A 12717-nucleotide genomic window follows, 5' to 3' on the forward strand; every position below is an offset into this window, starting at 1 on the left:
CCTCCCCCCGCTTCCCATCTCCCCTCCCCGCCCCCATGTCTGGGATCTTGTTTTTGTAGCCTCCTGCAAATAACTTCATCAACAGCAGTGGAAAAAAGGGCATGAGTCTGCCTGTTGGGAGACACTGTGGCCGCGTCCTGGACTCCCGACTACGTGTGTGAGCCTGCAGGTGGGGAAGCGCCTCCGGTTGCGGCTGTCGGAGCGCTGCACGGCTGTCCCTGGCCTCCAGGCACTGCAGAGGCTCCGTGCAGTCTGCTCACCGATCTGTCTTCTCTCCACTCGGAACCTCCGTGTGTCTTCCTTTGCTGCTTGTGGCGGGCACTGGGAGCTGCTATCGCCTTGGTGTTTCGTGTCTCTCGGTTCTGAGGAAAAAATTAAGATTGTTTCCCTGATAACTTCATTCCCACTGTTTTGGTTTCTCCTACCGTCCCCATTCCTGCATGCTCAGTCACTCAGTCGTGTCTGACCGTTTGCAACCCATGGCAGACTGTAGCTTGCCAGGCTCCTCTGTCCCTGGAATTTTCCAGGCAAGAACACTGGAATGGGCTGCCATTTCCTTCTCCATGGGATCTTCCTGACCCAGGGATTGAACCCACGTCTTCTGCGTATGGCAGATTCTTTACCACTGGCCACCTGGGAAGCCCAGCCTCCAGGACTCCTGTTAGTTATAATCTTTCTATCTTGTCCAGCTCCTTGTCTTTTTATTCCTTTAAAAAGATTTTCTCAACTTTATCTCTCAACCTTTCAATCTTCTTTGTTTTTAATTTTGGTTACCACATGTAGTTTCTAAGATTTGTTTTCTTTTAAACTGTCCCTTTAAAAATACTATTCTGTTCTCTTTTGGTGGGGACTGTACTGCATGAGATGCAAGATCTTAGTTCCCTGGCCAGGAATCAAACCTGTGCCCCCTGCAGTGGAGTCCTCACCACTGGACCTCCAGGGCAGCCCCATGCTGTTCTCTTTCAGTGGACACAGTTCCTTGCTTATCTCCTTAGGAGTACTGACTCCCGCTTTGCTCACCTTTTCTACACGTCTTGCACTCTCTGTTTCCTTTGCGTTTGCAAAAGGTCCCTTCTCTTTGCTTTGAATTTGTATGCACATTGAGAACCTCCTCGGTCACTGGTGCTGGTCGTCCACCCGTGGAGACGAGGCAGGTGTTCTGAGCACAGGGGCCTTGCGGCCTCTGGAGCAGCTGAGTGCGGTTGCCCGTGAGGTTGGTGCTGACGGCAGGACTTTGTCTTTTGTCCGAGATGGTTCCTGTTCTCCAGTGAGAACCCTGCAGACCTGCTGTCTCCAGCCCCAGAGCCCCTCCGGCATTTCACACAGCAAATGGGTGGGCATCTCACCTCCCGAGGCCCCTCGGTGGACCCCTGCCTCTGCCTATGTTGTCTTCACAGGTGCTGCTGTTCTGGGTTACAGGCTCCTCCCACCAACCTTCCTGTTTCAACTGGACGTTGGTCTTGTCAGGTTTACTGTGATTATGAACCTTTTTGGGTGGTTTCTGCCATCTTGCTCTGATCAATCAGTTTTATCTTCAGATCTTTCTTCTATTTTTCAGTTGATATAGTAAGTTTTTATTGATTTTAAGTTGCATTTTTTCTTTAATTGGAAACATATACACTGTTTATATTTAGTAATTACATTAAACTACTCTGCTGCTGCTGCTGCTAAGTCACTGCAGTCGTGTTCGAGGAGTGTGTTACAGCTCTTCCCAACAGAGGAGGCTTTTAGGGCCTGAGGGTCCCTTTGGCCCCTGTGCTCTTGTGAAGGGCCCAGCGTGCGTCCTCACACAGTGTGGCTCTTCAGTCACATCAGCCATTCATCTGGTATTGAAGGCCATCATTTGGAAATCATTGTTCTTCTTTCTCTAGTAGGAACTTTAGTTAGAAGTCCTTCCAGTGAAAACTGCTTAATAATGAACTCAGAGTTTTTACTCACCTTATACATGTTTTCACCTTATCTAAAAGAAGTAGTTCTGCTGGGAGCCAGTTCTAGGACAGGTGTTCTCTCAGTGCTCTGAGGACATGGCCCGCTGTCTCCTGCCTCTTCCTGTTGTCTTGAGCAGTGGGCTGATGGTGTGACTGAGTCTTTCTCTGGCTCCTCGAGGTCTTCATCTTGTTGGTCTGTGCTTTCATTGTGTTTGTGTCCAGGTGTGGGTCTCTCTCTGTTCACTCTGCTTCATGTTGTTACATTCCCTGAGTCTGTGAACTTGTTTAAAGTGCCGAGTCGCGTTACTGTGATGGTTGCATGGGGCCACCGGAAGTCGTGGAAGCCCATCCAAGTGGTTGGGCCCTCCAGTGTCAGCTGCAGGCTGGCACGACATGCTGGCCATTGTCTTCGTGCTCAGCTACTCAGTCGTGTCTGACTCTTTGCGACCTCATGGCAGACAGTACCTCGCCTGGCTCCTCTGTCCATGGAATTCTTCAGGCAAGAATACTGGAGTGGGTTGCCATTTCCTTCTCCAGGGGATCTTCCCACCCAGGGATTGAACCCACATCTCCTGCTGGCAGGTGCACTCTTCACCATCACGCCACCTGGCAAGCCCCTGGCTGTTGTCTACTTGGGCTTAAACATTGAAGGTGATGATTCTGGGTCTTGAGAATGGCTGGAACTTCCAGGATATAGATAACAATTTAAACATTCTCTCCTCTAATGGAAGCTTCCTGATGGGAGAGACTGACTGAGGGGGGAAACTGGGTCTTGTTTTGGTGGGCGGGGCTATGCTCAGTAAATCTTTAATCCGATTTTCTGTTGATGGGTTGGCCCTGTGCTTCCTCCCTGTTATATGACCTGAGGCCAAACTATGGTGGGGGTAATGAAGATAATGGCGACCTCCTTCCAAAGGTCCCATGCATGCACTGCTGCACTCAGTGCCCCTGACCCTGCAGCAGGCCACCGCCCACCCACGCCTCTGCCGGAGACTCCTGGACACTCATGGGCAAGTCTGAGTCAGTCTCTTTGGGGTCACTGCTCCTTTCTCCTGGGTCCTGGTGCAGAAGGTTCTGACGGTGCCCTCTAAGAGTCTGTTTCCCCAGTCCTGTGTAAATTCCAGCGGCTCTATGGTGGGGTTAATGGGGACCTCTTTCAAGAGGGCTTATGCCACACCCAGGTATACTGCACCCAGAGGCCCCTGCCCCCGTGGCAGCCCACTGCTGACCCAGAACTCCTCAGGAGACACTCAAACAGTTCTGGCTCAGTCTCTGTGGGGTCGCTGGGTCCTGGTGTATACAAGGTTTGTTTGAGCCTTCTGAGCGTCTCTGGCGGGTATGGGGTTTGATTCTAGACACGATTTCGCCTCTCCTACCATCTTGCTGGGGCTTCTCCTGTGCCCTTGGATGTGGAGTATCTCCTCACAGTCGCTCCAGCTGCGCAGCCACTGCTCTAGCGCCTGCCAGCGTCTTGCTGGGGCTCAAACTACCGCACAATTGCCCTCATCTCACACAATAGCAAAGTAAAGCTGAAAATTCTCCAAGCCAGGCTTCAACAGTACATGAACACCTTTCCAGTATTTCATTGTTAGTGTAAAGAAATGCAACAGGTTTCTGTATGTTAACATTGTATCCTGTCACTCTGTTCACTTTATCAGTTCTAGTGTTTCTGTGTGGACTCTTCAGGGCTTTGCATATACAGTATCATGTCATCTGCATATAATGGTAATTTTCCTTCTTATCTTCCAGTTGCAATATGTTTTCTTTTTCTTGTCTGACTGCTGTGGCTAGGACTTCCAGTACTATGTACAATAGAAATGGTGACAGTGGGCATCCTTGTCTTGTTCCAGGTTTTAGCGGGAAGAGGTCTTATTTTCTTTAAACATTCACACATAACTGTTCTCTCGCCTGCATTATCTGGTAGTTTCAATAATCTGCAGTTCTTTGTGGTCTGTATCTGTTCTTTGCTGGTTTTGCTAACCCTCAGTCAGTGAGATGCTGTCCTGTGTGCTTGGTGACTTCTTTAAATTCATTGCTTTGACTTCGTGATCCAGGGCCACCAGAGTCTAAGCAGGGCAAGCTTTCCTCTAGAGCGCTGTTATAACTGGGAGGTAGCACAAACCCGGGTCTTGGCTCTGCATGGGAGTCCCAGGCTCGGCTTTCCACCTCACTTTGGCCCAGGAGCCGGCAACCCAGTGCTGTGGAGCCACTGAATCCACTCTGAGAGCACCTCTGCCCCTACAGGCTCCACAGCCCTGTCACCTGAGCGGACACCATAAAACAAACAGGTACCAACAGAAGCCCTCGAGTTGAACCACTGTTTTGGAAATCCCAGCCAGCTACAGGACCCACATAATTCAGTCAGGAGTTAATCTAGAGCAGACAGTTCCCATGAAGGGAACTTCATGGGTTTGTTGAAGGGGCAACAAACCACAGCCTGGCCACTACAGATTTGGGTCCTGCAGCTGGACCCCCAGGACTTGTGGCCAGGTTACATTACAGTCAGCTTTTAGTAACATGACCTCACTCAGTTTGTTATGGCAGAGTTTTATGATACTCAGAGTAGCATCCCCAACAAAGACACCTCTCCCTTCCTATCTGGCGAGTAACATTTACAGGTGTCTGTAAAGCTGCTGTATCGTGACGTCTGAGGTATTAGATTATGAACAGTGACCACTTTTCAAAAGTGCTATGAACGCAAAAAAAACAAAAACAAACTTCTGATGCACGGATAAACCTCAAAACTTAAGCACAGGGAAAAATACATAAAGAGTATAAATTATATCACTATTTACGTAACATTTCAGAACAAGCAAAACTACAGTGAAAAAACAACACTGTTGGTTGCTTTTAAGGATGAGGGGCCCGAGGAGTCTTTCTGGGTTGATGGAAATAGTCAGCATCTTGATAGTGTGGTAGTCATAAAGGTTAGAACAGGTTGTATTTGTTATATAACCAAACACTTAAGAGCTGGGCATTGCACCACATGTAAAGTATATTCCAGGAAACCCCAGTGCTGTGAAAATGAAGTACAGCAGCTTCAGAGGCACATGTCAGCATCAAGTCTCCTTCCCTAGCCTCTTTCCTTTCTGCTGCTCCCGGAGGCAGTGGTAGACTTCGGGTGTCCACGGGCAGCTCACAGACCACAAAACAGTGTTATCTTCCTGTGGCCCGCGGAGCACAGCACACGAGCCTCAGGGTGCTGGCAAAGACTGAAGGGCGTGCTACCCACCCTCCAGCCTTGTTTACTCAACTTTTACTCTACGTTCACACCACAGCAGGTTCACTCTGTGCCATGAACTCGCTGGTGCTGGATAAGGTGAAAGCTCAGGCGGAAGGCCCTGCCACACTGCGCACAGCGGAAGGGCTTCTCCCCAGTGTGGATCCTCTGGTGCCGGAAGAAGCCCGACAGGGCCCTGAAGGAGCGGCCGCACTCGCCGCACTCATAGGGCTTCTCCCCAGTGTGGATGCGCCGGTGCTCACTGAGGAAGGAGCTGCGGCTGAAGGCGCGCCCGCACTCCTGGCAGGCATAGGGCTTCTCCCCCGTGTGGACTCGCTGGTGCTGAATGAGGTTGGAGCTCTGGCTGAAGGCTTTCCCACAGTCTCTGCATTCGTAGGGGTTCTCTCTGTGGTGGATCCTTCGGTGCCGGACGACGTTTGAGCTATGGATGAAGGTTTTCCCGCACTCGCTGCACCCGTAGAGCCGCTCCCCTGTGTGGATCCTCTGGTGCTTCGTAGCGTCTGACCTCTGACTGAAGCACTTGCCGCACTCAGCACATTCATACGGCCTCTCTCCTGTGTGGATCCTCTGGTGTCTGATGAGGTTGAAGCTCTGGCTGAAGGCTTTCCCACACTCCTTACAGAGGTAAGGCTTCTCCCCATTGTGAATGCGCTGGTGCCTGACGACATGGGAGCTGTGGATGAAGGCTTTCCCGCAGTCACTGCACTCGTAGGGCTTCTCCCCAGAGTGAATGCTCTGGTGCTTCACCACATCTGAATAGCATTTGAAGCTCCTGTCACAGGTGCTGCATCGGTAAGGCCGCCCTTTCCAGGGGCCTCTCCCATCAACTGCAGACGCTGTGTTCAGAGTGACCTCTGACCTGGACACTCTGTCCTCATGAACCTCATGTCTCCGAGGGGAACCTCTGGGTCTCTCTGCAGCTTCCTCATTCCCACAAGGGTCCGGAAGCCCCAGTGTCTGGGAAGGACCCTGTAACAGTCCTGGCGTGGCCTCTCCATGGCCCCCTTCTTTCAGGGCCACCTGCCGAGGCATCAGCTCTGCACTCTGAGCCCTGTGCTCAGCTGCTGAAGCTGCACAGCAGGAAGCCTGGTGGCTTCCTTTCGATGCCTGGAAAGCTGGAAAAGAGGGCAGAGATACACAACTCAGAAGAGAACTCAGCTAAGGACACAGAGGTGGTGCTGGAGAGCTGTGTGCTGACAGAGCTGACAGCAAGCCTGTTATCCTGCCTGTCCTCATCTTGCCCAGTTCTCCACCTCTAACCCCTGTTGTCTCAGGATGGATGAGGGACTGGGGGAGGGTGGTCCGTGTCCTTTCCTGAGACTCCAGAAAAGCCCAAGCCTCTAATCTCAGTCTGCCCGGTCTCAGGCCTGGGGACAGACCCTCAGTCAGGCTCTGGTAACTCCCTGGTTTGGCCATATGGACTGGAGCCGAGAGAGCAGTTGGCAGCAGAGCAGGAGGAAACAAAGCAGAGGTCCGGGGATGCAGGGGTAAGCAGTGCGGATGGCACATGCTGGGATCCAGCCTCTTTCTCAGATCCTGGACTCCCTGAGACAACACTGTGGCCTTGACTGCCCCCACCTCCCAACTCAAGGTTGCTGGCATCCAAAATAAAGCAAATTTTCCTTTCTGTCACCCTTGCCTCTATTGGCTTTTGAGGTGGTGAGCAGCTCGACCCCACTCTTGGTCACACTGGTACCAAGTGGGGAAAGCCAGGGAGGCTGCTCAATGCCCCAGAGCCACAGGCCACCTCCAGCAGAGAAGCCTCCATCACAGAGCAGCCATAGGGCGGTGCCGAGAAAGCTGGGCAGCTGCATGTAAACCAACGCAGTTCAGAACATTCTCTAACACCATACACGAAAATAAACCCAAAACGGCCTAAAGGCTTAGATACAAGATGTGATACCGTAAAACTCCTAGAGGAGACCACAGGCAAAACATTCTGACATAAACCATAGCAATGTTTCGTTACGTCAGTCTCCCAAAGCAGAAGAAATGAAAGCAAAAACAAATGGGACCTAATCAAACTTACAAACTTTTGCACAGCAAAGGAAACCATAATCAAAACAAGCTACAGAAATGGGAGAAAATATTTGCAAGTGTTGTGACTGACAAGGACTTACAAAATATACAAACAGCTCATCCAACTCATTTACAAAAAACCAGCTCAATCAAAAAATGGGCCGAAGACCTAAATAGACATTTCTCCAAAGAAGACACACAGATGCCCAACAGGCACATGAAAAGATGCTCAACACTGGTAATTATTAGAGAAATACAAACCAAAACAACAGGAAAGACCTTACACTGGTCAAAATGACCATCACTAAAAAGTTTACAAATAACATGCTGGAGAGGGGGTAGAGAAAGGGGCTCATACACTGTTGGTGGGAATGTAAACCGGTGCAGACATTTTGGAAAACAGTATGGAGGTTCCTTTAAAAACCAAAAACAGAATTACCATATGATCCAGAAATCCCACTTCTGACATATATCTGGGGAAAACTCAAAAGGATACACGCAACCCAGTGTTCACAGCAGCACTGGGTTCACAATCAAGACATGCAAACAACCTAAGTGTCCATCGCCAGATGACAGGTGTGGTGCACACAGACAATGCAATAGTACTCAACCACAAAGCAGGAGATGATGCCATCTGCCGCACCTGGATGGACCTAGATGCTATCTTGCTGGGGAAGTGAGTCAGAGACAGATACATGATATCACTTATACGTGGAATCCAAAAAACTGATACAAATGAACTTATTTACAAAACAGACTCACAGACCAAAACCAAATTTATGATTACCAAAGGGGAAAGGGAGAAGGAGCAAAGGGGGTAGGCATAAATTAGGAGTTTGGAATTAGCAGATACAAACTATTATATATAAAATATTGGTAAAAAAAAAAAAAATAGAGGAAGTCAATATAAACAAAAAAACCTGGGATTGGCCAAGTAGTTTATTCAAGTTTTTCTGTAACATCTTACCAAAAACCCAAATTATTTGGGCAACCCAATGGATAAACAAGGTCCTCCTGTATACACAGGGAATTATATTCAATATCTTACAATACCATATAATGGGAAAAAACATGAGAAAGAATATACATATAAGTGAATCACTCTGCTGTACACCTGAAACTAACAACATTGTAAGTCAACTACAATTTGAAAAACAAAATTCTTGTTTTCAGAGGTATCCAGGTTGGGGTTCCAGAGAGAGCGGGCTGCAGAGTGTGGCTAGGAGAAAAGACTCCACACGCCCAATGCAGGGGGCCTGGTTCGATCCTTGGTCAGGGAACTAGATCCCACATGCCACAGCTAAAGATTCCACATGTCTTAGGGAAGATCGAAGTTCCTGTGTGCTACAACTAAGACCCGGTGCAGCTGAACGAGCGAATATTATGGAAAAAAAAGTGGCCTGGAAGGCAAAGGAGGTGGGGTGCAGGGAGCCCAAAGGCATGAACGTGGGGCACTGTGAGTGTCAGAAGCTGCCAGAGTCCGGTGACATCTCCACAGCCGCCAGGCAGATCGATGGGGAAGCTCCAACTCCTAAGCTGTCCCCACATCCCTTAGTCCAGGACAGCCCTCTGGGCCGGGCCGCCCCACCCCCCTCACCTGTGCATGTGTCCATCAGGGCAGCCCTCTCCGTGGTGGTCTGGAGATCCAGGCTGGACTCTGTTTGCTGCTTCCTGCAGAAATGCCCACAGTGGGACCCCTGCCAGGGAGAAAGAGGAAAAAGGGGAGAAAATGACAGGGGGGAAGTCAGAGCTCCTTCAGTGAAGGGAGGTTCAGAGCCTGCCCTGGAGGAACCACTTCACTATAAACCAAGGTCCTGAATAAGCAGACATCCCAGAAACTAGTGGGAACTCTGTCTAGGCCACGCTAGCTCCCCTCACCCCAGCCTCCCAGCAGATGAGGAGCCCAGACCTATGAGGCAGCACCTGTCAGCTGCCTGCTGTGGTCTCAGATCCACGAGGGACGAACCAGCGCCTTTAAGCAGTCCTTGGGCTTTCCAGCTGGTGCTAGCAGTAAAGAACCCATCTGCCAGGGTAGGAGACATAAAAGACGCATGTTCCATCCTTGGAGAAGTTCCTCTGGAGGAGGGCATGGCAACCCACTCCAGTATTCTTGCCTGGAGAATCCCATGGACAGAGGAACCTGGCAGGCTATGGTCCATGGGGTTGCAAAGAGACCTAGCACGCACACCTGCATAAATGTCTGGAGACATTTCTTTGTATTTAAATTTTTTCTTGATAAAAGATCTGAATATAAAAACATGAAACCAAAAAAATAAAAAGTGATCTGCATGGTGTAATTTTGAATTGAGGAATGCTTTTGCTAAGCGTGACACCAAAGATGAAGTCTAACAGACTTAACAACACAGGACATTTGGAATAAAAAACAGATTAACAAACAAACAAACGGGAGAGATACCTGCAACACAGATAAGGATTCATAGCCTCAAGATATCTCATTATATATACATAAGAAAGCATGAAAAACTAGTAAAAGTTACGAGCAGGTAACCAGAGAAGAAAATAAACAAGCAGCCAATATATATATATTTTAAACACAGGTCCCACATTGTTCCACGTGGTAGGCAATTAAAAATGAAATTTAAAATATGTTTCAGTCTAAAAGTAGCAAAGGCTTAAAAGCAGTGGCCCCTTAGGAGCACTGAGACAATTAGGGAAACAAGCACCTTCATGCAGCATTGGGAAAGGACAAGGCGCATTGCACTGCTGGTAATTCAACAATTTACAAAGGCGTTACAGGCAGACTGTCCACTTCAGGGGACGGACGAGGCTGTCCCGGGGCGTCACCCTGGGGCATGGAGGCTGTCCCGGGGCGTCACCCTGGGAGGGGGAGGCTCTCTCTGGCCCCGACGAGGTTACAGCCGCCCGCCGCCTCCGGTCTCCTCCGGGACGTGAGCCCTCTCACAAGCACAGCCGGGGACAGACAAGGATCCCGGGGCCCGGCCCCCCGGGCCTGTCTCGGTCTCCTGCCCCTGCGCGGCCGGGCGTCCGCACCCCGCGCTCTCCCCGCCGAGCCCCAGGCTCGCCCGCACTCACCCGGAGCCCCTCCGCTCGCGGGAAGAAGCGCCCTCCCAGGTGGCAGAGGCAGTTCCGGTGACGCTCTAGGCGCCGGAGGACCGGCACTCGGCTGCCCTGGGGGACGCGGGCAGCAGCTGGAGCCGCGGGGGGCGTTGACCTGCCTGCGCGAGTCCGGGCCGGGCTCCCTAGCCTCGCGTGCACGACCCTCGGCGGTTGTCTGTACACTTTCACATTCACCGCTCCCGCCCCTGCTGGGCTTTCCTCTGCAGACCTCCGGGAGGCCTCCCGGGCCCTCCCCTTCCCGCGCGAGCCCTCCCCGCCGGCCCCGTGGCCTCCACCGGGTCCGGGCCCGAGGCCGGGGTCGTCACTCGGGATGGCGACCTTGCTGACTGCGCAGTGGGCGAAGGCACCGACGGAGGAGACCGGCGCTCGTGGAGAAAGCGGGGAGCGCCCGGGGGAAGAGGCAGGCAGAGGCGGAGAGACCCCTGGGCCGCCCTCCCCACGGAGATCCGCCGAGGGCAGGACGCCGGAGGGCAGGACGCCGGAGTCTCAGGGCGGCTGGTCCTGGCAGGTGGACCCCCTTCTCCCTCCTGCCCTGTGTCCCAGGCTGGTCCCTCCCCGCTGGTCCGCAGCGACCACACACTTGAGGGCTTTGCTATCTTACGGTTTCCTCTGGTTGCACGAGCCGGGTCACAGCCTGGCCGGTCCATTCCTGGCGTCTCTCCTACGCTGAGGGGAGGTGCTGGCCAGGACTGGGGTCTCCCCTGCGGGCTCAAGAGCCTGTGGGCAGGATTCAGGTCTGGAGGGCGGTTGTTCTCTGAACCCCATAGGCTATGCGGTGGGCCTGTGTGCAGAATGGATCAACACAGGGTCTTGTGTTGAACCCCGGCCAAGAAACCTTTCCAGCGTCAGCCTCAGACACGGGTTTGGGCCTGGGTGGCGAATGTCCTGTGCCCAGCGCGGCACTGGGCTGTCTCTCCATGCTCCAGGCACTTTCCTTTAGATGCTCCTGTATTGCTCCTCAGCAACCCCATCCTAACACCTTCTGGGACCCCCACAGCACACAGAGCCTTTGAAATTACCCAGGCCCCTGGCACTGCCCCTCTGCTCTGTTCTGGCAGCCACCCACGCTCTCAGCCCACTCAGCACACAGGCCCAGTGGGCGGCTGACAGCAGGCCTTCCCTCCCTCAGCCCAACGCTGGCCCCCAGCCTTCACCCCCTCTCCAGTTGTGCTTCTTCCTCCAGCTCCCCTAGCTGTGAAACCAGTCACCAGTCCTTGACCTTGCCCGGCTTGCTGCTGCCTCGCTCTGAGCTTTGGCCCATTCCCTTCCCCTCCCTCATCACTGGACACAGGTCATGCCTCTCCTGCTAGAATCCTGCAACAATGTGTCCTCTGGGTGTCACATGTAGCGACATGGTATCCACCAGCTCATCACTGGCTAGAGATCATTTTGATCACATGGTCCCTCCTGTCTGGTTTTCTGACTGTGGACACCATGTTTCCCCTGCAACTAATAAACCATCTCTGGGGAGAAAAGAAAGGCTGAGGAACTGCTCCACACTGAAGATTCCTAAGGACACATGGCAACCAGAGACTAGATGTGACCCCGCTGGATGCTGGGTTGAAGGGAATATACCATGGACAGGATGAGAGGCCCCACTTGGCTGGGCGTTGTGTTGGTGTCCAGTTACCCGGACTTGGTGCCTGCACTGTGGGTCTGTAAGAGAACATCCCTGAGTGTAGGGAACACACACTAAAGGGTTATGGAGCTAAGAGGCATAATGGATGCAATCCATCCTAAAAAGATGTTGGGAAAAAAGAATTTGTATAGATATAAAAAGTTAAAAGGTATGGTTCTGCCATGTGATGTGAACTAGTGTGATTTCTTTCTACTTTTCTGCATTTCCCATATTCTCTACAATATATTCTGTTTATATAATAGGGAAAATGTGCTTTGTCAAGTTTTATCAAAAAAGTGAAGTCCTGACAAACAGAGCTTGTTGATGAGCTTGTAGAAATGGATTAAGCCTGTCTCCCCTGCAAGCCCCAAAGGAGACCATAAACTGCACGCTGAGTCTGCCTTCTGATGGCGCCAAAGAGGCCAACGCTGACGTCCCAGGACGCAGATGGTAGAGGGTATCCTCCTCCAGACGTCCCCACGGGGTCCCATCATGTATCTGTCGCTTCCACAACCAGGTGCCAGAGCGAGCTTTCTCATTCGGGCTCTAGCGATGGCTTCCTCGTGGGATGTGCACTGGCTTTTCTTCTCCAGCAGGATCAGGGGTGCATCTAGGGGGCCTGTTGTTTGCTTCTGCTTGGGACCCCTTCTTTCTGGGGCGTGCCCCTGCCCTTTCTTTCTTAGATCATTCTGGAACCAATACCACCAGCTTCCCCAGGATGGGCCTGTGACCTGACTCTCTAGGGTTTGTGCAGCAGCTGTGGGGATATAGGGCTGTGTCCTCTGCAGCCCGGGCTGAGATGATGTCAGACC

At 51.8% G+C, this 12717-nt stretch overlaps 1 protein-coding gene across 1 annotated transcript; it reads right to left on the reverse strand.

Annotated features, from left to right (window-relative positions):
• Positions 1-4325: 4325 nt before the first annotated feature.
• Positions 4326-12444, reverse strand: ZNF696 (zinc finger protein 696). The gene is made up of 4 exons (XM_010836800.1): positions 12339-12444; positions 10243-10613; positions 8786-8885; positions 4326-6284 (listed from the first exon to the last, which is right to left on the reverse strand). Exons 1-4 carry the CDS (start codon positions 12442-12444, stop codon positions 5212-5214), a joined length of 1650 nt encoding a protein of 549 aa, XP_010835102.1. The 3' UTR covers positions 4326-5211.
• Between the last annotated feature and the right edge of the window lie 273 nt (positions 12445-12717).

This window comes from Bison bison, unplaced genomic scaffold (genome assembly GCF_000754665.1).
Source record: "Bison bison bison isolate TAMUID 2011002044 unplaced genomic scaffold, Bison_UMD1.0 scf7180017845702, whole genome shotgun sequence".
Lineage (NCBI taxonomy): Eukaryota > Metazoa > Chordata > Mammalia > Artiodactyla > Bovidae > Bison > Bison bison.